Raw genomic sequence first — 21,926 nt, forward strand, 5'->3', positions numbered from 1 at the left:
ATTTACAATAAATAAATTCGTGTTAGAAAATTTAGTTGGAGAGTGGAAGCTTGTACTCCAAAAGCATGTCGTTTTCTGGTGGAATTGCAATTAAGGCACGCAAAATGTTATCAATAGCTGCTCGTTGTTTGAACAAGGCGTTGATAACAGGAGCGTTTGTGTTGACGAGTGGAGCCTTGAACAAGTAGCTCAAAATGCTCATCACCGAGTCCATTTTACGGAACTCCTTGCAGTCAGCAGTCGAGAAATCTTGTTCAACAGTGTCAATTTGCTTGAATGTCACTCTCTCCATGAGTTCAGTTAAAACAACCAAATCGAGCATGAGTGGAGTGGCCAAGAGAGAATCTTCACAAGTGTTGTGAATCACAATGGTGTTTTTACCATTCATGAAAATTTCGCTGATATATTCGTCGAGAGCACGCTTGCTGTCACCAACATATGGAATATACTTAATAACAATGCAGTGATCTGGAGCATCTGATTGCTTATTAGGATAGAGAATGTCATTGCTCAAAACCATGTCATCGACAACGCTTTGCTTGGAAACTTCCTTTGATCTGAATTGAAGTGGTGAACTCAAATTCTTTCCGTCATTGTTACCCAAGTGATTATAACTGGCAATAGAAGCAAGCTTTAAACCAGCTCCGACAAGGAAGTCAGCCAAAACTGACTTGATCTTTGTTTGACCGCTCTTAAAATCGTCACCTCCAATAAAGACGCCATGTTGTTGAGCCAATTCAATCACACCAGGAACAAAGGTATTTTGTGGAGAACCATTGAGGTAAGAACAACCTTCCAAAATTGAAGCAACACAGTACAAGGTACTTGGTGATACTTCACTCTCGTTGTTCTTAATGCTATCCATTAATTCTTGAGCAGTGGAATTCAAATTTTCAGAAACTTTACAGAAACGTTCAGTGTTGGCAGTCCACAATACAATGACCTTGTCCAATTGATGTTTTTGTTTGAAGTCTCTAATGTCACTTCTAATTTGTTCCATTTGCTCGAACTTGTGTGTTGCAGAAATGACATTGTTTGCTCTGTCATTTTGATTTGCAGCAATAAAATCTGGATCATAAATTGCTGCACGTGGTTTGTATTGCTTCAATTCTTGCTCGAGAGCCTTTTGTATTTCAATATCCAAAACCTTGGCTCTTCTGCAAGAATCATAAATGTTCAAATCGGAAATGTCCCAACCATCTGCATTCGAGAGGAATCATCACACGAGTGAGTCAAGCGAAAAAGGTCATGTTCACACAAAGATTTGAAGTGAATGCCAAAAAATATGCCGAATTTCGTAATGGATAAAAAAGGGAATTAGAGAATCGGTCATTGGGAAGAAGCCAAGCCATCTTACTTACCAACAAAGAGTTCATCTGGGTTCAACATTGGAACAACATCCTTGAGGGCACAATATTGTTGTCCTCCGAGATGAATTGTACTTGATTGCGTAATACTTCCAAACCAATTAGCAGTGTGAATTCCTTCCTTTGTTTCCCATTGCAATTTACTATATGAGTATTGGAGAGTATTCAAAAAACGTGGATGAATATCAGTAAATTCAATTTCCGAATGAAATAATTACTTACTTCTTATTGGCCAAGATACCAGCAGTGAGTGTAGAACCATTGTTTCCACCCCAACCCACTAACATGACACCCACTCGACCAATCTTCTTTTCAGTCTTAAATTCAAGATTCACTGTCTTGGGTTCAACAACAATTTCTGTGGTACCATCTTCTTGTGTGCGAGTTTCCGTCTTGTTATAGCGATAGATATACTTGCTTTGAATACATTCAGAGCTTTCCTTGAGGTTGGAGGATTTCACGGTAATCTTCTTGCTTGGCATTGTGTGGATGGTTCCAAATAATTTAATAGAGAGTGAGAGAATGATGATATCAGGTATTCTGGAGAAAGCTTCTCGGAAGAGAATATTAGAGGCTTGTGGTGTTAGAGGAACAGAGGCAATGTTTTTGCTCTTGTGTTTATTGTGATTCAGCCCGACATGACGTTAAAAATGGTTGGAAGCAAGAATGGCAAACGGAGCGCCCGTGTTTTTGAATTAATTTGGAAGAGTATTCAAATTTGTAGTGTTTGGCGTGGTTGTTGAAGATGGGTGAATGTAAGGTGGAAACTGGAACATGGAACCGTCGATGGTTGAATTGAAGGTTCCGCTCTTGTGATCAAGGTGTATTAATTTCTTTTGTAATGTGGCCATAGTGAAACTTTTGAGGTGTTATTATGGAAAATCGTGTGGAATGGTAATTGTCTTTAAGAAGACATAATAATCAGCATTGGTTGACGTCATTGTCGCTGAGAACAGCTAGTGGATAACCATCAAAAACAAAGAAACAACCACAAGCACATCATGAGTTGGGTTCCAGACGAATGGAAAGTAAGTAAAAGTAAAGATCCGTGAACTTATCAACACATTTAAAAGTCGTTGAAACAACATCAACAACAAGAACAATATTCTACTCTGAAAGATGAGGATGTAAGAGAACATTCTACAACCAGTACAGAGCAACGAGGTGAGGGAAAGGTGGAACCCTCATCTTCTTCATCAGCTACAACAACAACAACGAGTAATAGAAAGGATTTTGAATCGACCATTGAAAGTACGAACAAACCAAAAATTGGAGATCCAAATTATCCGTTTGCCAAGTAGCCATTCCATACCATCCTAGAGTGAGTCACTTACTGGTGTGACCTGAAACACTCCTCTCTCAGTGACATCTTTTGTACATTAGAAAGGAATTGTATTCTGTAAATAAATCATTTTGTATTCCAAGCTGCTTCATGCAAATTTCCCTCCATGGCTCACAAAAATAGATTCCACTCTCTAAAATAGATGCTGTTGTCTTGGTGATTCGCTTTCCTTTTTGTTGCAACCCCCAACAACATTTATGAACGTTCATCATCATTGAGAGCCGAACGAGGACTTGCCCCAACAACAAAAAAACAATTTTATCTTCTAGAGGACACAAGAGTTGACGTTTGGTTTGTAAACGCCCGTGCCATTTGGATACAAACAGAGCAGCATCATCATCAGCAGAAGACCTCACCCTCATTCGGACTATCAGAAACAATTGTACATTGAAGATTTAAAACTTCCGATTCCTACTCTTGGAAAACCGACATATTTGCACAAATACTTGCTGAACTTAATTCAATTAAAAACATTGTGAATATATTAGGCTACAAGTGTGCTTGAGGAATGATTATTTCATTGATACAACAACAGTCAAATGAAAGGTTTTAATAATTTATTTAATAACGGTCCAACCCTCCATCACAACAAAATGCAATTAAGTAGTAGCAATAACCACCATTGGGTTTTATTTTGTACATTACTATCATTGTGGTTGAATGTTGTGTTATGCATTGCAGGCACGGCATCAACGGCAAGCCTCCCTCTAAGAAACTCCTACAAAGATGACACTTTGCTGAAGCAAGGATTTAAGCTATTTCCGATCATATTTCCAGAATCATTTGTTATTAATTTTAAAGTGACCAATAGAGATGATTCAAACCTCAGATTTGAAGGAGCAGCTGCCATAAGAAAGAAGGAAGCAGGACTCTCTCATATCAGACTTACCTCGAACACTTTCGTTAGAGAAATTGTGACAAATGCAAGAGGTGACAATAGCCAACAACACAAACAAACTCTTAAAAGATATTTCTTTGACTCGAGCAAATTTGCATTCCGAGAAGTCACTCATGAAAATGGCTCTCCCGTTCCTTCCTCATCCAAATTGGCTTCAACTTCACCTTTCGAATTTCACAAATTAATTGAAATTGTTGAGACGAGAAGCTATCTGATTCCAGACGACAGTCCAGTATATGATGTGGCTGTCAATAATCTGTGCCCTTCTAGAAATTTCCACAGATTGATTGTATTTTTTGAACACCAACACTATGTGTTGTGTATGGACAAGCAACGAAAACCATTGGTTGTCACTCACATTATTAACAACAATTTTATTGTAACTATTACTAGATTTATCGCAGTGAGTGGAGAACAGCCACTTTTAACAATGCTCAACCCTGAGGATGAGCAACACTTCCCTCGTGGAACGTTAAATTTTACCAAGACAGAACAAGAGAAAGTTCTACTATCAACTCCAAGCTACAATACACCAAAAGGAGCATACATTTTCGATCACAAATACTCATGCTCTCTTGCTTGGCTACGAGATGATAAGGTTTGCTCTTCTTTGAAAGCAGAAGACCCTAAGCAAGCAGTAACGAACAGAACATGCATTTTCTTACATGGTGTTGGTAAGTATTATGTATTGACAGTACACACGTTTGAACTCCAAATTCCATTTGCAAACGGACTCGAATTAATACAGGTCAATGGCCTTCACAAGCAGGACCTCCAGTCAATAGCTTCCCTGATTATTGGGGACAAATCAATTCATACACACCACAGTGCAAAGAGAGATGGTTTATTCGAGAGGAGACCAAGTATAGAGGATGGAACAATACGGATTTGCAACAATCATACTGCAATGTTTCATTGATTAATAACACTGGAAACATCATTCAAAACAAAATAATTTTCTCACACTCCATGGGAACACTCATCCTGGCTGCAGGAATTCAAAATGGTTATTGTAAAATAGATCCATCGAGCGTTTCTTGGTATGATGTCATGGGTCCTCTTCATGGCTCTAAAGCATCTCTATTCCTTAAAGAAATATGTGGTAAGTATTTAGGATGTGAAATTGTTTTGAATTTGACATTGTAAAAACATCATTTCTTATTACTGACATACCTTAGTGAGAGCAAATACATGGACTGACCCAAGCATCTACAAGATTGTGGCAGATGAAGGAGGTTATTGTATTGGTGGAAATTCAACTGAAGTCTTCCCTGCGTATGGAACATTAGCTCCAAACTTTCCTGGAATACAAGACTTAGTCAAATATGTTTCTCCATATGTTACTGGTCAAATGTGTGGTACATCTGCCTATGGACTTAATTCAATTTATTCTGTGCCACTATTTTTGTTAAGTGAAGTGGTCGGATACGGAGAAGTGAACGATGGAATGGTACCAGTATCTTCATGTCAAGTATTTCCAGACAAACAACTTTCTCCAGTTTACACAGATTTATACTATGCTGTGTCAGCCAATCATGCAGGTAAGTAAATAAGGCAAAAGGGTTCATCGTCGATCCTATCAAACTCATCCTGATACATTATGCACCTATTTGCATAGATGGAACCTGCAGAGATGGAGATGCTTGGTGGGGCAACTCAAAACCATGCTCTTATTACACAAACAAGGTATAATTGAACTTCGATCATTATGAAATAACAAGAACTTGCAATGTCTGTGTTAGCAATATTCCTAATTATAGTTGTACCTTAGAAATTGCTAGTAATGCAATGTTTAAATATTAAGGCACACCGATGCATGTATTTACACGATTTTTCTTATGATATATTTGGGATTTTTATATTAATGTACATAAACCACATACCTTCATTCTAACTCTTGCATTATGATTTCTCCTGAGTCATATAATTTCCAAATACGTCCATTCCAATCAGAGAATCCATTCAATTATATTTGAATATGAACAGCAATTTTACACATCTCCATCTCCGCCTTCTCAATTTTGTGCAATGCAACCGAGAGAGATGGAGTCCTCTCTCGCAACACAGTATCCAACTCGAGTTTACAACAGGCATGTTTGGCGGTGAGAGGACAAACAAAAGTACGTTCCTGTCATGACTACTGCGTCGCACCCATACAAAAGCTGTTCAGAATCACAACAAATCCTTTTCAAAAAAATCAAGCGTAAACGCAAGACTCCAACCAACCGCCACTCCAGCTTGCTTTTTTAAGCTTCTCTTCCGCTGCTTTTCTCGTTGCCATCACGTTTTTTGTTGTCCTATTCCTACTACCATCAAAGGGCTTTTCATCATCATCATCACCGACCTATAAAACAACCTGTTGATTTGTATTCATTCTCTCTGTACTAATACTACTACTTGGATACGACTCTGCATATCATTACAATCATTGCCTCTATTACTGAAATACTTTTGTAATCATCATCGTCGTCATATGAAAAGAGTTGCTACTGTTGGAGCAAAGTTCTACAAGTCCCATAACAAACTTGTTCATTCCCCATCATCATCAAGCACATCCTCTTCCTCATCATTTACTTCCTTGAGCGAATTGGCTGAATATCATGGAGTGTTTGAATCAGAAAGTCTCGTGAATCCTTCTTCCACCACCACTCAACAATCAACCATCATTTCTCCGCTTCGGCATGTCAGTGCCTCGTGTGATGATTTATCCAACATGTTTGAACATTTGGCTTTGGATAATAATGAGGATTGTGAGCTGAGTGCTGTAGTGGTGAATGATGACCAATCCAATATGAACACAACACCAGTTCTGATTGTTGTCGACAAGTTGCAAACCAATACTACCGTTGACCCCTCTTCCCAAAATCTCATTCCTGACACCACCAAAGACTCTTTGACTGCCACTTCTCCTTCCTCTTGTCTCACAACCATCACAGTGGCCACTGCTGTTGTAGACACTGCTGACACCACCCACAAGGTTGTCAAGTCTACCTCCCCTAAGATTTTAAAAAAGAAGAAGAGCAAGATTGCTATTCCTCCCCAAGCAGAACATCATCAAGGTAGAAAGACCATTGTTTTGGATTTGGATGAGACTCTAATCAAGAGTTTTCATCAAGAACCTGACACCTTTGATTTCACAATTGACATTGAATTTCCACATCTTGGCCAAATGGTGTCTCAACACGTGTACATTAAGACTCGCCCTGGACTCAATCACTTTCTTGAACAACTTCATGCCCAGTTTGAACTGGTCATGTTCACTGCTGCCTTGCCAGTCTATGCCAATTCCATTTTAAAACACATTGACCCTGAAGGAAAATACTTTTCCCATGTACTTTACAGACATCACTGCAATGGTGCAGGATCTTTTCCTGGAAAAGATTTGAGAATTCTAGGTAGAGACCTTTCCAACACCATTCTCGTAGATGATGGAGTTCTCAACTTTCTTCAACCAAGAAATGGCCTCCTCATCAAGTCATTCAAAGGTGAAGATGATGACAAGGTACTCTCAGACATTGTCTTACCCTTTCTATTACAACTAAGCGATCCATCAATCTCAGTCTATGAGATTGTTGAAAAGTACAGAAACTTTTTGGCCATTACATACACATTTGAGTATTCCGATTCCATCGAAAAGTCGCATTATACTCACTACATTAATTTAAATTCACGCCAAGTTGAGCATCGCCAGTTGTGCATGTATTAACACATATGCTTCATTTTCCATTTTTGCCCTTTTCTTCCTCCCTTGCTGTACCTTAGATGAGAAATTCGTGCATTCCCTCTTTTTTGTACACTAGAGCCTGACTGTTTTTTACATCAGTCCCCCATTAATAAATTATTTATCGTGACGGGTTTTCACCGAGCAAATAAATTAGTAAGGCTTCAGTTTATTTGCCTGTATTTCGTTTTTTGGCTTGCTCCAAAAAGTCAGACAAGTTGCTCAAATCTTGGTCCTTCACCTCCTCGTAAAAATTCTCCAACATTTGCATCAATGACTCTCCCGTTTCGTTTGCAAAGAATTGTTCCATTCCAGGAGAATTTTTTTGGAGATCTTTTACCATGGCATGCTTAAATGTGTCAAATTCTTCTCGAGAAAGATATCTTGGAGGAATTTTAGGTTTTGCTGGAGTGGTTTCATCTCGAGGCGGATTGATCTTAATTTCATCAGAATCATGAAACATTAATGATTTTTCAGGATGTAAAAATGGATTATACTCTTGAGCATTAATGCCCATTTTTGCAAATGCCTCATCTGATAATACTGTATTCATGTATTCCTCTAATTGTTTGCCTTCTTCTCCATCCAACATTTGCATAAATTTTTCAATTTGTTCTGGAGAATATTCATCTTGAATGTTTTCTGGAATTTTATACCCAGCTCGTTTTTCAAATTCTCTTTGAATCGTTGCAAATTCAGGAGTATCCACAAAATGAGCATTTTCTTTAAAAGCTCTTGCAATATCTTCGTATATATGTTTTTTGGATGATTCCGGAATGGATTCATCATGATACACTTTTCTCATTCGTTTATATCGTTCAAACATTTCTTTTTTATGTTCTCTGATTTTTGCTTTGATGGCTTGAATATCATCTCCTGTTAATTCTTTTCCACGTCTTTTAGCATCTACCCAAACCATTTCTTCATATCCTTCAGATTCTGCAACGAAAGCATTCCAAATAACATCTTTTTTCATTTCTTCGGTTAATCGTTCTTCTTCTTCCGACATTTCTGTTATTAAATTCCATGAGGATGTAAAATAAATTGAATCAATGATTATGAACAGTAACAACATACTCAATACATGTTCCGAGATCAAATCGGTATCAACATTTTCTCCAAAATTCTTTTTCTTTGATGACATGGATCTTGCAAATAATTGAGTATGATAGAATGCCAATGATGACTGTACAGTGTTCACATAGTGATTAAACAAACAAGTGGTACGATGATTCAAAATACGTCGTAAACTTTGGAGTCTCATCATTTTTTTTCAATTTTTTATTGAAGTACAATTTTAGGTCGTAAAAGGATGCCAAACAACAGAAATTATTAATCAAGTACGTAACAGAAGAGGATGGACTGTCCATCTACTCGTAGAGACTACGTCATTCAATCGAACAGTAGTAATTAACGTTTGAAAAATTTTACCGTCCATCTATGCCGGCACTCGCTTCACTTGTCCTAAAACCGACAACGACCACCGCTCAACGTCTTTACGGTTTTGTTCGACTCATTTAAAAATAGAGCTATAGGGAAGGCAAAACTGTTTCAAAAAAAAAACCTCACTTTGAGATTGACATTCAAAGAACGTTCAAAGACTCGTTCTGAATAGAATATCTCTACTTTCCGATTGAGTGAAACAGAAAGAAGAAGTTGATAGACAACATGGAAATGTCATCCCGAAGTAGAGCATTGTTAATTAACGTTTCATTTGCGAGGGATCAGGAAGAGGATGCTTCCAACATGGTGATGATGAAGACGAATACTCACTTCTCCACGCCAAATATTCAAATAGAAGATTCTGATGAGGAAATTTCTCCCTTAACTTCATCCTCTTCAGCAAGTAATTCAACAGGTTCTCTCACGTGTTGTGGTCATTTGGGAGGCTCTGAAATGGATGAATTGTCTGTTCAAGATGATCACTCTCAAAGTATTTCATCTCTCTTTACACGACTTGGTTTGAATCTCTCTCGAAAACCTTCAAGAGAATGTTCCTTTTCACAAGAATTGAATTCATCTTCCTCCTCTTTCAACCTGTCAAACTCTTCATATAGAAATACTGACTCCAACACCTTGTCAACCACTCCTTCCATAAACTCATCTTCCTCCTTTCCTCTCCTTCTTGCTCCTTCCAATAAAAGTCAAAACAGCATGATGGTGTTTTCAACACCTTCTCCCAGCTCAGAAGATAACGAATCACAAGTGAGAGATATTTTGAGTTCGATATCTTCGCGGTTTCACAACGCAAAGAAAACCTCAAACTGTATCATAAAACCAAAGAAGATGAAATCGAAAAGGTTTACCAAATCCTTTGAGGGTCATTCTTCGAGCAACAAGTACTAAATGAGACATCATTGAGTATCTCCTAACTTCTAAGTTTCATTTTCATCATGATCAACTAGTAATTTACCTTGGAAAGCAACAATCGATCAGACTCTACTTCAAGTCCTTTTACTGATTCGCCATTGACAATAAACAGTCCTCCTCGCGTCACTTGTCATTAAGTTCATCTATTCCTCAAAAAAAAATGGCTTCCTCACACTGCTTCTTCCACATCAACAACATTCAAGCATCAGCCTCTCATCCCTTCGAAATCAAGATCGATTCCAATGTCATCTTTACCTCTACTGCTGACATTGAAAAGAAAACCATTGAGCACGAAATTCCAATTCCAAAATTTGCCTCCGTGCACAATGTCTACATTAATGTCTTGTCACCCTTGGATCACATGGATGAATTAGATAGATACAATCTCACTCACAAGGGTACTCATTTTCTTATTGATCCAACCCGAAAGAGTAATCCAGTTCGTCAATGTTTAGATGAACAGGTAAGTGTCAAACGTTACTACTAGGAAGAATTACAATGACATGTAAATTGATCACCATAATTATGCAAATCTCGAAATTTAAAAATCCAAATGATGACGATGATGAATTTGATCATTCTGAATTTCCTCTCGGAAATATAAATTTCACACACACACACACTCGAAACATCTACAACAACAACAAAATAGGGAAGTACTGGAAGCACTGGCGTTCCAACTGGATCTCCATCCATTTCGACTAAAAAGTCATCCAATACTTCTACTTCTTCCATTCTTGGTGTGAAATCTCCAACCAATTCAGCTTCTTCTCCAGTTAATTCTCCAAGAAGAGCTTCGACTTTGCAATCCTCTCCATCGGCAAACAAATCACAGCCGAATGTTGCAACCACCACTACTTCAAGCACCACGACTTCCAATATTCGTGTGCCAGTGAATGTGTCAACTGTCACAAGTTCTGTGGAGAAGAGAGGTGAAGTGAGTCGTGAATCTGTTTTTGACCATGTGGATGATTCTGAAACTCAACTCACTTTCTGGTTGTATGGAATAGTGGGTTCAGATCGTTATCCATTACGTATCTTAGTGGATGGTTTATGTGTATTTAGATGTGAACATGATTTGGAATCTGGAAAGGTTCATGTGAAAGTGAAAGAACCAAAATTTTCACCTGAACACAAAATTAACTTGTCTGTCGATATGCCACTTGTCACTGGTGTCAGTAATCAAAGAAGAATTTTCAATGAGAAACGTTTTAATTTATCAGCCAATGGTAAAGTCTTTTTGATTGATTTCAGAAATGCCAATCAACAACCATCGGATGACAAGAATGCTGCAACAGCTCATGTCGTTCAAGTTGCTTTTGAAAAACAATTAGAAGGTTATCCAGAACCTCCTCTTTATGATCCTTCTCAACATACTCCTGTCACCAGTCAAACCGTGGTTCCTCCTCCAGTGACCATTTCTATGGAACCATTCCAAATTGATGAATATCAAGTCGATGCTTCTAAATTATCGAATGAACAATGTGAAAAATTGTTAAAAGTCCAATCCTTGCAAGATCGTGGAATTTTAACACCACAAGAAGCAGATTTTGAAAGAAAGACCATTATTGGAGACAAGTTATTGTCATTCCCTAAAAAGACCATTCCAAAGAGTACAACCACTGTGGTAGAAGAAAAACCAACTTTAGAAAATCCATCTGAAAAATCATTGAAACCAATTGCTTCTCCAAGAAATGGTATAACAAACAATACTCTTTCACCACGTTCAACCACAACCTCAACCACAACTACAGGTAGTGTCTCCCCACGTTCAACCTCGACAACAAGTAGTGTCTCACCACGTGGTGGAAGTGTTCCAAGAAATTCTGCAACAAGTTCAACTTCTTTGAATGAATTTATTGAAATGAAACTCTTCTTGTGTAATGTGAAGGCCTCTGAATCTGCTCCTTTCAAATTAATTTACAAACCAGAAAATGCAGTCATGATTTCATTGAATGAAGATGTTCCTCCAGAAAAGATTATTTGTGTGAAGGGTGAAATTCCAGTCAATCCAACAGGTGATACTTTGGCTCCATTGATTATTGACATGCCCAAAGTTGGAGTTCAATTGGATCATACTCTTAATTTGACTAATGGAGGAAGATTTGCAATGATTGGTGTTGCAAATAATGAAACTGGAAAAGTGGTTTGTAAACAACAAAAGACAGAAGAATTTGAATCTATTTTGGAGGAAACTGTGAAAGAAGAACCATCGAAAATTTATGTACATTTCAGCGGAATTCAAGCATCTTCTGAACAACCATTTGTGGTCTACATTAATGACAAACAAGCTTACAAGAGAGAAGAATCATTGAAAAAGAGACAAAAGGGAACTATTAATGGTGACATTCCTCGTAGCAAGCGTATCAATTCCAGTACTGAAGAAAATCATGTGGTGAGCATTCGAGTGGAAGCTCCAATGACTTCACCTAAACCAAAGATTGTTGCTGTGGATTTGACCAATAAGGGACCTCATGTTTTTATTTTCTGTAATCAAGACACGAATGAGGTGATTGTGAAACAATCTCACAATGAAAATGCCAAGGAGGAAGAAATGACTTTATGTGAAGATTATGATGCTGCTGTGACCAAGTCCTCATCTTCAAGTCCATCTACCCTTGCAACCAAGTCACAAAAAAGATTGACTGAAGAGGATATTGAATACTTGAAAAAGTTATTGGATTTGAAGAATGCAGGAGTTTTAAGTGAAGAAGAATATGAAAAGAAAAAGTCAGAAGTTTTGTTTTAAATAAATGAATTTGATGTGTACGTGCTTAATTGGAAACAATTTTACTGACTTGTGTGTGACAAAGTTTTTAATGCTTGATTTTTCCAACAATGACATATCTCTTCTTATAGAAATCTTCCCATTGTTTGAGCGTTTTCAATTCTTTTTCAGTGAGACCTTCTAAACTACCATAAGGTTGAAGATCTTCTGCATTGAGGCTAGATTTGGCAAGAGCTCGTGTGGCGTCTGTTGAAATATGTTGTCAACATCAATAATTTCCAAATAGTATTTTCAAATTAATAATGCATTGGTTTCATAGGAATTTATGAGAAAACTCACCTGTTCCAGCAAAGATACTATATCCCGCACCAGGGGCGTACATTTCTCTCTTTTCTTCGCTCACTTGGAAAATTATTCCTTTTGATAATAATAATAACAAATTGAATTTGATGATCAGTGAAATTATATTAAACGTTATATCCAGTGTGTAATTATTATTTTAAATTCAGAAATATTGACGTTAGTGCAATAAATATTATTTCCATAATTCCAAATTGTTTGGATAATAATTCATCGGGATCACTTACCATTACATCCGATCCAAATTGGTAATTCATTTTCTCCCTTGTGTTGTGCAAGATCATCCATAGTAAAGTAAACATCTGGAATGGGTTGATTGGATAAATCTACCGCTTGTTGTTGTTCCATTTTGTTTGGTTTTTTGTTTTTACTTTTTTAATAACAGAATGATTTTGTATTCCCGATAGCAGTGGCCAAGATGTCGCGAGGATATCCAACGCAACGCACGCGTGCCATACGTCCGTTCATGATGATGATTTATTCCGTCCGAAAAACAACTCTGCTGTTAAAATACCACTTACATTTTTTTTGTAGTTGAATACCTGACAGACATGTAAGGTCACATGTCACGACACGTGTGGATTCAATTTATTCATCCTTAGGTGCAATGGAAACACAATCGCCAGCTTTACACAAGCTAACACAAAAGTACCATCTCTTGTTTTCATCTACTTGTCCCTTGAACGTTTGAGCAATGAGTTTACCATTCAAAAAGTAATTGAGTGAGGCTTGCTTAAAGTCAACAAGCATACCAATCTTGTCACCAACTTTCCACTCGGTAGGTTCTTGAACAAATGCCTCTGATACGCTTCTACCATTGCAGTAGAACTTTTTATCTGTCAAGGAGAGAGCAAAGGAATTGCTGTATTGACTCGATCCAATAACGTTGTTCTCAGTGCAAAGTTGCTTGTCGTACTCGGAAGTGATGATACCAAAGAATAAGACACATTCCTCCATAAATTTCTCAATTACAAATTCTACATAATTGTTGTGGACAGATACGTGATTGCTTAGCCTACAAGTGGTTCCCCAGGCGTTTTCCTTAGCATGAACTCTTTTTTTATCTTCGGAAATGACGCAATTAGGGTTGCATGCCTCAGAAAACTGATCCACCTCTTCAACGGTCTCTTCATATGCCTCTTGTGATGGTTGTTGTTCGAGTAAAGTTTCCATGTTTCTCAATTTTTGCAATTGCAATGTTTGAATGAACAATTGAGTGAGTTCAGTAAGCCTATTTTCCAAATCACTGATCTGTTTGCTTTGAAGTAAATATTTGTGCTCAAGTAGCGTGTTTTTGAGTTCCAATCTCTCAATCATTTGACTGAAATAAAAGTTTTTTCGCATTAAATCTTCAATCATCACCTGCTCGCTTCGTTCAACTTCCTCTAATGTGAAGGCAACTTTAACAGTTAAGAACACAGCTTTGAGTGATATTTCAACCACGAGTGCACACTTTTCTGATTGAATTTCGTTCAAAGTTGGAGTGAGATTTTTCATCTCGGAAGAAGGGGTGCTCAATGGATAACATTCAGTACAAAACAAGAGTTCAAGCGATAAATTCTTTTCTTCTCCTTTAAAAGCACTCATGACCATTTGAGCAATAGCTTCAACGCTCAACTTGGTTCCTTGTTTACTGATTTCCAAAGCATCTTCGGAACCAATAACTCTCTTCCACGTTCTTCCCGTTGCTGCCTCTTTGACTTGAATCAAGAAGGTATTCTGTTCCTTGTCCAATTTAGTATATAAAGTTCCAGCCAAATGATCGAGTCCGAATTGTATTTCATCACGATCAACGTGTGGCTGAGTGGATGAAGAGGAGTCTGAAGTTTTTCCCTTTTCCATTTTTTTCAAAATTGAAAAAGACTCTTTTCTCTGAAACAACACATACAACATGCGTGAAGATATCGAGTTGTTCTCAGGATGTTATAGCCTTCATATATTCATGTTAATGTATAGGTTGTATTCACAGATCAGCTTTTCAATAATAAACTTTGGCGCCAAAAAAGAGTACAAAAAAAATAGCAAAAAGAATTTCGTTCATCAACCTTTCATCATCACACTTGATTATTATTTATTGAAATTCGTACAACAACTGACAACAAGAATATTCTTTTCACAACTTACAGTTAGATATGGATATTGTATATAGTTATAAAAAGAAAGTACGAGAGCTGGGCCAACCGTACGAATTTGAAGACTCGGAACCTATTCTTCTTGTAAATATTCAACCCGATGAGAGAATTCGAAAATCATATTATGTTGAAAAGGATCCTTGTCATGTTGGAGTTCAAACAGCACCTGAATTGAGCGAGCATGTAGTAAATACTAATACAAAAAACTATTCAAGCTCTGGAATGCTGCACATTGAAGGTGGATGGCCCAAAGATGTCAACGTAATGGATGTGGATGCAAAAAAGAGACATCAAAAGAAAGTAGAAAAAGATGATTCATATCTGAAATCCGCCCTTGCTCTTTCCAATGAAGTGATTAAGAATTTGTGTATTAATACAGCTCTAAATGTACACGAGAATTATTTTGAAACTGATGAAAATAGCGGAATTGAGGATGATCATTTAATTCGATCAACAACAACCAAACCTACAGCCACCGTATTAACGATTCTTAAAGATCCCTCCGAGCATAAGAGGATTGTAAATCATATTGCATGGGCAAATGGAGATTCTAAAAAGTTGGCAGCAGCTTACTTTGTCCCTCCCAATGATTCCCTCACAGAGAATATTGCAAAAAATTCATATATTTGGGACATTCGAAATCCAAATACTCCAGAGTTGGTCTTGTCACCAGGATCACCTTTGAGCTGTTTAGAATTTAATCCAAAAGACTCTACCTGCATTTTGGGAGGTGCAAGAAATGGCTGTCTTTATGTATTTGACACAAGGCGTGGCTCCAATCCAGTTGAATATTCTCATAGCCAAACTAGTCACAAAGACCCAGTGTACTCAGTGCGGTGGATACAGAGCAAACAGTTCACAGAGTGTGTGAGCATTTCGAGCGATTCGCAAGTGTTGTTTTGGGATATTAGAAACTTATCAGAACCTTTGGAACGAAATATTTTGGAAATTACTCAATCTAAGATCTATCAGCCTCAGAAATTTGGGGCTCTCTGTATGGATTATGACACTTCGTATAGTGTAAGTAGGAATTAAGGTTGAGAATATTTAAAAAATCGTTAAATGCTATGTAGACATCTAAATTGCTAATAGGATCCGATCGAGGTCAATGCTTAATATGGAACAGAAAGGCAAGGAAGGGAGGAAAAGAAAAAGTTGAACGAGTTTTTCTAGGTCATCACAGCTCAATTTTCTCAGTTCAACGATGTCCTTTCAATCCAAAGTATTTCCTCTCGATAGGAGACTGGACAGCTAGGATTTATCACGACGATATTTGGAAAGCACCCTTAATCGAAACGAAATATAGCGAGAATTATCTTACCGACGGATGTTGGTCACCCACAAGACCTGGTGTGTTTTTCACAACTTCAACAGATGGGTTATTCAATGTATGGGACATTCTTCACAGTCATTCTAAGCCTGTAGTTTCTCTGCAGTTGACATCGAGTCTTCATTGTGTGAGCACTTCTAATGGAAAACATATCGCTGTAGGAGACAGAGATGGAGGTGTAAGCTACATTGAGCTAAGTGATGATTTGAGTGGATATTTTAATGGTGTTCCCAGAGTGATTCAAGATGAAAAGAATGCGATCAATGACGTAAGTTGACTATTAAGTCGTATTAAGCCAATAATACCTTTCAAATTCACGAAATGTCATCCAGATGTTGGATCGAGAGACGAGACGAGAAAAGGCACTCGAACAAAAAGTTAAACCCGTCGAAAGCACCAATTCAGCATCCTTGTTAGAGGTGCCACATGAAAGGTTTATGGCTCCTACTGAAGAAGACTTGAACAAATACTTTGAAGAGGCTCTACAAAGGTAGAATTTAACATGGTAATATCCGTGTTGGTTGGTTTAATGTATTAGAGTGAAAGTATGATGATTATTGATTTTTAGGAACCTCAACTTGAGCAATGAATTTCTTGTTAAAGTGAATGTTCTTCTCCATAAGCAAGCGACATCTGTAGAAATTAACATGACGAGAAGTGAAATGGACATGATGCAAGATTCAATATGAAATCCAATGATGTATCAAATAAATCATTGCAATTTTGATTTTCATCCAATCAAGATTAATAGTCATCCGAACATTTGAAAATTATTATTCCACAATCGTGATGATGATGAAATAGTCCCAACAACAATAAAAATCAAATAATGGTTTCCATCTCCTCTTTACCCGTTCGTTATTCTACTTACTCTGTCCATCCCATACCGAAACCAATACCGGCACCAAATCCTAAAGCAGCAGATCTTCTTCCTCTCAAAAGAACAAAAGCAGGAATAACGCTTGCCACGAAACCGATGGTTGTCTTTTGAAGGATATTCTCAAGGCAATGTTCCAACTTTTCGTCCTTCAATAATTCAGAAGGGACTTTATCTTGTGATGTGCTCATTTTTTGTTTGTCTTGACTGTTTCAAGTCTTGATTCTGCTAAATGATTCGAAAGAATTACTTTTTGATTCCTATTCATCGTATTGTTAAACAAGGATAGAAACCTTGAAGGTTACTTATTCAATATCCAAAATAACCTGGGTGGCCATCTTATTTGAATATTCGAAAAACAAAAAAATGAGAGGAGGCAAACGAGGTGGACGACGTCGCAGACCAGGAACTTCTCGGAGAGGTAGAAGAAGAGGTAATCACCATCCACAATCCGACCATTCCAATGCTCCACTATTGGATGGAAAAAATCCAATTGATCTGAACGTGGAGGAAGATTATTTGATTGAAGGTGAATCCGATGATGAATCCATGGGGGATGATTCTGCTTCGGATACTTCTTCGGATTCTTCTTTTGACCCAAATGAAAGAAAGCTTTCTGCTTCTGGTACAACAACTCCAACAGCAAGTTCTTCTCGTTCAAAATCTCATAAAGGAGGGAAACAACAATATTATGAACAACATAAACACAGATTTGAGATGAATAACGAGGTATTGACTTGGGTGTTGGATGACATCATGACACCCATTGAATTAGATCCAATTCCTGACAAATTTAGAGATGTTAAACACTATTGTAATAGCTTTTTAGACTACGTTTTTGAAGAAACAAGAGCTTGTATTCAACAATCCATAGAAACGGATAACCATGGTGAATTTGCAAAATGTGCAGTCACAAAATGGAAAAAGGGCAAAAATCGTGGAGATTCTGCCACTATTTATTTTGACATTATTCCAAGACCTCCGAAGGATCCTAATATGACTCCGTACATTCCAATGTTTCAAAAACATGATTATTGTATTGTGACGACAGAACCAAATTTGAAAGACTTAGAAAAACAAAATCATTTCTTTGTCATTGTGGAAGAAGGAAATCAGCAGAGTACCAACAAGTTCAAATCGCAATCTCAGCCATGGAATCGACGAGGAAGAAGAGGTGGAAGAAGAGGAGGAAGAGGTGGTAGACAAAATTCATTACCACGAGCTAATACGTCAAATATTCAAACAAAATTCAAAGCCAAGTTTGTAGCAACAAGTGTGACCAAACACATGTTGAATATGGAAGCTACATTCAAAAAAGGACGAAAACACAAGGGAGGACATAGGCAGAGTGGCGGAGGCGGTAAACAAAATTGGTTTGTTTTCCCAATTTTTACAATGGTCACAAAACATAGAGAATACGAGGCATTGCAAAGAATGACCATTCCAAATGACATTTTCCAAGTGATCAAAGGAGATCGTGCCCATGGCCACCAAAAAGCTCAACCAGTTGAGAACATTGCTCCTCCATTGAAAGAATTTCTTGAGAAAGCCTATAACACATCTCAATTCAAAGCTATTCAGCAGGTACTGAACAGAGTTGATCAGAAAGTGCATTTAATCCATGGACCTCCAGGTTGTGGTAAGACAAGCGTCTTATTAGGTTTGATCATGGCACTTCTTGCCAATAAGAAGCGTATTCTCATTTGTTCCGGCACCAATGTTGCTGTAGATCATATCATTAACAAGATGACGCAAAACGGTTTACGAAATAGCAATGGAGAAAAATATCAGCTTTCTATTAACAAGATGGCGAGAATTGGTAATGATGAAAAAATCGACGAGCTCAGCAAAAAGATCGACCCAGCTACTCGTTTCAAACAACTTCAAAGAAACGTCAAGGATATTATTCATTGTGTAGAGTTAATTCGTAACGAACAAGGAGAAGTTATGGAGAAATCTAGGCAATCGTAAGTATTCAAACTTTTCCTTAAATTTAATTTATTTTTCATTTATTTTTCAAAAACAGTAATACTGCTTTCAATGCTAGAAATTCCATCAAATCTAGGACAGAAAAAATTAACAAGCTAATTTCTAACACCGATGACACCATTAATCGGCTCTTGACAACAAAACTTGTAAACCAAGAAATGGTGAACACAGTTCTAGAAAAATTTTCCAAAGTTAAGGAGCATATCAAAAGCTTTTTAGATCTAGGAAATTCATCAGAGGCTAAAAAACAAGACTTGAATAATAATGCAAAGGATCTTTACGATGAAATTGATGCCTTCTTTAAGGAGCTACAAGTTTACTTAACACTTGATAACAGAGATGTTGAAAAAAAAATTTTAGATAATTGTGATTTGGTATTTGCAACTCTAGCTATCACAGGAAGACACGTGATGAGAAGTTGTAAAACATTTGATGTGCTAATTATTGATGAAGCTGCTCAAGTCACAGAGTCTGAATCTATTATTCCATTATGCTTAGTTACAGAGACACTTGTATTAATTGGAGATCCTAAACAAGTACGTATTGAATAATTTTTACATCGTTTGATAACATAATTTTCTCAGTTACCTTCTACAGTATTGTCGGAAGAAGCTGTTGAGAAGGAGTACAACAGAAGCATGTTCGAAAGATTAATGAAATTGTCACATAACAAAGGAATGTCCATTCAAAAACCAGTGCTGTTAGACACACAATATCGTATGCATCCAGCAATTTCTAAATTCCCAGAGAACGTTTTCTATCATGGTATTCTGAAAGATGGTGAAAATGTAAAACAATATCATGCCCATCCAGATTGGAAACCTCTCTATGAAAATGGCCTTGAATCATGCCTATTTATGCATTGTCCTAAATCTGTCGAATCATTTAATGCACATATCAAGAGTTATCAAAATGAAGAAGAAGCAAATATGGTTGTAAAATTGATTGACTTTTATATGACCACGCTTGGAATATCCAGAAGTAAGATAGCAGTCATTACATTCTACCGAGCACAAGTTGATCTTATTCGGGAAAAGCTTTCTCAATATGAAAAGGAGCACCCTCAGGTTTCAAAATCTCAAGTGACTAGTCAGAAGGAAGCTCAAACCTCAACAACAGCTCCTCAAAATCAGCCAAGTCAAACAGAAAATGCTGCAACAACAGAAGTAAACAAGGAGCCACAAGTAGGAACTAGCGACGATGGCCTTGGAGAACCACTACCCGAAGATTACGAAGATAGTAGTGACGAAGAAGAGCCTTTGGAAGAGATTGAAGAGTGGTTTGATGTGAACACTGTTGATTCCTACCAAGGGTCTGAAAAGCAAATTGTCATTTTGAGCACTGTTCGTGCCAATGATAGAAATAGTTTGGGATTCTGTGTGGATCAAAGACGTCTCAATGTGGCTATCACCAGAGCTCAGTACTCTCTTGTCGTTGTTGGAAATGGAGAGAATTTATGCAGCAATGATATTTGGAGAAGTTTTATTAGTAACACCAAAATTGTAGAGCCATCTGATTACTTTAAGACTGAAACAGGAGAGTCCATTGCAACTGACAATTTATTGGCAAGGAATATTCAACGAAACAGTCTCAATCTTGTAGCAGCACTATTGTCTAACAAATCGCTGCTCAACAGCATTGAGAATATGCAAGATTTTGCAAATAAGATTATTGAAATGTGTCTCAATCATGACAACCATGTACTATTTGGACAAGCGATCAAGCAATTGAAAATTAATTTACACACTACTGGGTATAGAAATGGAAATAATCTCATTCATAGATGTATTCATACAAAGAGCTATGATTGTTTGGCAGTATTGCTTCATCACGTTTCATCTCATTCCTTGTTACTTGACTTTGATGATCGTGGTCAACTTGCTATTCATTTAATTGCCATCGACTATGGTAGAAAACAACATGAAAAAGAGAAATTGAAAGAAATATTTGAAGTAATGGTTTCCGCCATGACAAAGATTGAACCAAGTGCTCAACAAAAGAAACAATTGCATTTGATGAGAGTAGATCCTCTAGTCGTTTTTGAAACACTTAACAGAAATGGACAATCTGTTGCCGAAATTCTCATTAAGAAAGGATGTGAAGATTTATTGGAAATTTTAGCAAAATATCATGTATTGAATGATACTGATGAAAATTTGAGAAAATTGGCGAAAGGCGGAAATTTGGAACGATTTTTCAAAAACAACAACGCGACATCACAAGTACCTCCTTCTTCAAACAGCACTCAACAACCAACAAAGGAGCGTCCATCATCCAGGCAACATCAGCAACAACACCATCTATCAGCCACAAATCAAACAAGAAATCCTCAACAGAAATCACAAGGCGTGACTACAAATAAGGATCAAAATCTTCCACACAAAACAACAGCTGTTGCTTCAAATTCACAACAAGATCAACACAGAACCAACAAACATCAGCAACAAATTCCCACAAAATCGTACACACCAAAACCTCAAGAGCAGAAACAGCAACAACAAACAACATCAGAGACTCCATCCATTGATTATCAAAAGCAGTACGAACAATTCAAGCAGTTGATGCAAGCCAAGTTCACACCAACCGCAGCAGCATCGTCGACAGGGTCAAGCACTGTGAATTCTCAGCAAGAACCACAAAATTCTATTTCTTCAGATACTACTACTACTAGAAATGATCGAGCTCGCAATCATGGCGGACAAAACAAACAACAATTGTTTGTTAAGGTTGAAAAATCACCTCAACAGAATCAAGCGCCACCCCCAACCACACAAGAAAGTCAACAGGATCAGTGACCACCAATACTTGTTCA

At 37.4% G+C, this 21,926-nt stretch overlaps 12 protein-coding genes across 12 annotated transcripts; 7 read left to right on the forward strand and 5 right to left on the reverse strand.

Annotated features, from left to right (window-relative positions):
- Positions 1-31: 31 nt before the first annotated feature.
- On the reverse strand, positions 32-1,849 carry C9374_002376 (uncharacterized protein; the record flags this gene model as incomplete). The annotated part of the gene is made up of 3 exons (XM_044691787.1): positions 32-1,200; positions 1,362-1,510; positions 1,590-1,849. 3 exons carry the CDS (start codon positions 1,847-1,849, stop codon positions 32-34), a joined length of 1,578 nt encoding a protein of 525 aa, XP_044550624.1.
- A 519-nt stretch (positions 1,850-2,368) lies between these two features.
- C9374_002377 (uncharacterized protein) lies at positions 2,369-2,668 on the forward strand (the record flags this gene model as incomplete). Its single annotated transcript, XM_044691788.1, has 2 exons — positions 2,369-2,395; positions 2,441-2,668. 2 exons carry the CDS (start codon positions 2,369-2,371, stop codon positions 2,666-2,668), a joined length of 255 nt encoding a protein of 84 aa, XP_044550625.1.
- Positions 2,669-3,302: 634 nt separating this feature from the next.
- C9374_002378 (uncharacterized protein) lies at positions 3,303-5,299 on the forward strand (the record flags this gene model as incomplete). The annotated part of the gene is made up of 4 exons (XM_044691789.1): positions 3,303-4,281; positions 4,356-4,709; positions 4,786-5,148; positions 5,226-5,299. The coding sequence occupies 4 exons, from the start codon at positions 3,303-3,305 to the stop codon at positions 5,297-5,299; spliced, it is 1,770 nt and encodes a 589-aa protein (XP_044550626.1).
- Positions 5,300-6,080: 781 nt separating this feature from the next.
- Positions 6,081-7,313, forward strand: C9374_002379 (uncharacterized protein; the record flags this gene model as incomplete). The annotated part of the gene is made up of 1 exon (XM_044691790.1): positions 6,081-7,313. The coding sequence occupies one exon, from the start codon at positions 6,081-6,083 to the stop codon at positions 7,311-7,313; it is 1,233 nt and encodes a 410-aa protein (XP_044550627.1).
- A 184-nt stretch (positions 7,314-7,497) lies between these two features.
- C9374_002380 (uncharacterized protein) lies at positions 7,498-8,595 on the reverse strand (the record flags this gene model as incomplete). Its single annotated transcript, XM_044691792.1, has 2 exons — positions 7,498-8,339; positions 8,406-8,595. 2 exons carry the CDS (start codon positions 8,593-8,595, stop codon positions 7,498-7,500), a joined length of 1,032 nt encoding a protein of 343 aa, XP_044550628.1.
- A 407-nt stretch (positions 8,596-9,002) lies between these two features.
- C9374_002381 (uncharacterized protein) lies at positions 9,003-9,674 on the forward strand (the record flags this gene model as incomplete). The annotated part of the gene is made up of 1 exon (XM_044691793.1): positions 9,003-9,674. The coding sequence occupies one exon, from the start codon at positions 9,003-9,005 to the stop codon at positions 9,672-9,674; it is 672 nt and encodes a 223-aa protein (XP_044550629.1).
- Positions 9,675-9,858: 184 nt separating this feature from the next.
- On the forward strand, positions 9,859-12,447 carry C9374_002382 (uncharacterized protein; the record flags this gene model as incomplete). Its single annotated transcript, XM_044691794.1, has 2 exons — positions 9,859-10,161; positions 10,351-12,447. The coding sequence occupies 2 exons, from the start codon at positions 9,859-9,861 to the stop codon at positions 12,445-12,447; spliced, it is 2,400 nt and encodes a 799-aa protein (XP_044550630.1).
- A 67-nt stretch (positions 12,448-12,514) lies between these two features.
- Positions 12,515-13,134, reverse strand: C9374_002383 (uncharacterized protein; the record flags this gene model as incomplete). Its single annotated transcript, XM_044691795.1, has 3 exons — positions 12,515-12,672; positions 12,766-12,843; positions 13,014-13,134. The coding sequence occupies 3 exons, from the start codon at positions 13,132-13,134 to the stop codon at positions 12,515-12,517; spliced, it is 357 nt and encodes a 118-aa protein (XP_044550631.1).
- Positions 13,135-13,374: 240 nt separating this feature from the next.
- Positions 13,375-14,628, reverse strand: C9374_002384 (uncharacterized protein; the record flags this gene model as incomplete). Its single annotated transcript, XM_044691796.1, has 1 exon — positions 13,375-14,628. The coding sequence occupies one exon, from the start codon at positions 14,626-14,628 to the stop codon at positions 13,375-13,377; it is 1,254 nt and encodes a 417-aa protein (XP_044550632.1).
- A 290-nt stretch (positions 14,629-14,918) lies between these two features.
- C9374_002385 (uncharacterized protein) lies at positions 14,919-16,742 on the forward strand (the record flags this gene model as incomplete). The annotated part of the gene is made up of 3 exons (XM_044691797.1): positions 14,919-15,938; positions 15,992-16,516; positions 16,581-16,742. The coding sequence occupies 3 exons, from the start codon at positions 14,919-14,921 to the stop codon at positions 16,740-16,742; spliced, it is 1,707 nt and encodes a 568-aa protein (XP_044550633.1).
- A 60-nt stretch (positions 16,743-16,802) lies between these two features.
- Positions 16,803-17,316, reverse strand: C9374_002386 (uncharacterized protein; the record flags this gene model as incomplete). Its single annotated transcript, XM_044691798.1, has 2 exons — positions 16,803-16,881; positions 17,120-17,316. The coding sequence occupies 2 exons, from the start codon at positions 17,314-17,316 to the stop codon at positions 16,803-16,805; spliced, it is 276 nt and encodes a 91-aa protein (XP_044550634.1).
- Positions 17,317-17,491: 175 nt separating this feature from the next.
- Positions 17,492-21,909, forward strand: C9374_002387 (uncharacterized protein; the record flags this gene model as incomplete). The annotated part of the gene is made up of 3 exons (XM_044691799.1): positions 17,492-19,092; positions 19,152-19,650; positions 19,699-21,909. 3 exons carry the CDS (start codon positions 17,492-17,494, stop codon positions 21,907-21,909), a joined length of 4,311 nt encoding a protein of 1,436 aa, XP_044550635.1.
- Positions 21,910-21,926: the final 17 nt, after the last annotated feature.

Source organism: Naegleria lovaniensis (assembly GCF_003324165.1).
Source record: "Naegleria lovaniensis strain ATCC 30569 chromosome Unknown tig015, whole genome shotgun sequence".
NCBI classification, from domain to species: Eukaryota; Heterolobosea; class Eutetramitea; order Acrasida; family Naegleriidae; genus Naegleria; species Naegleria lovaniensis.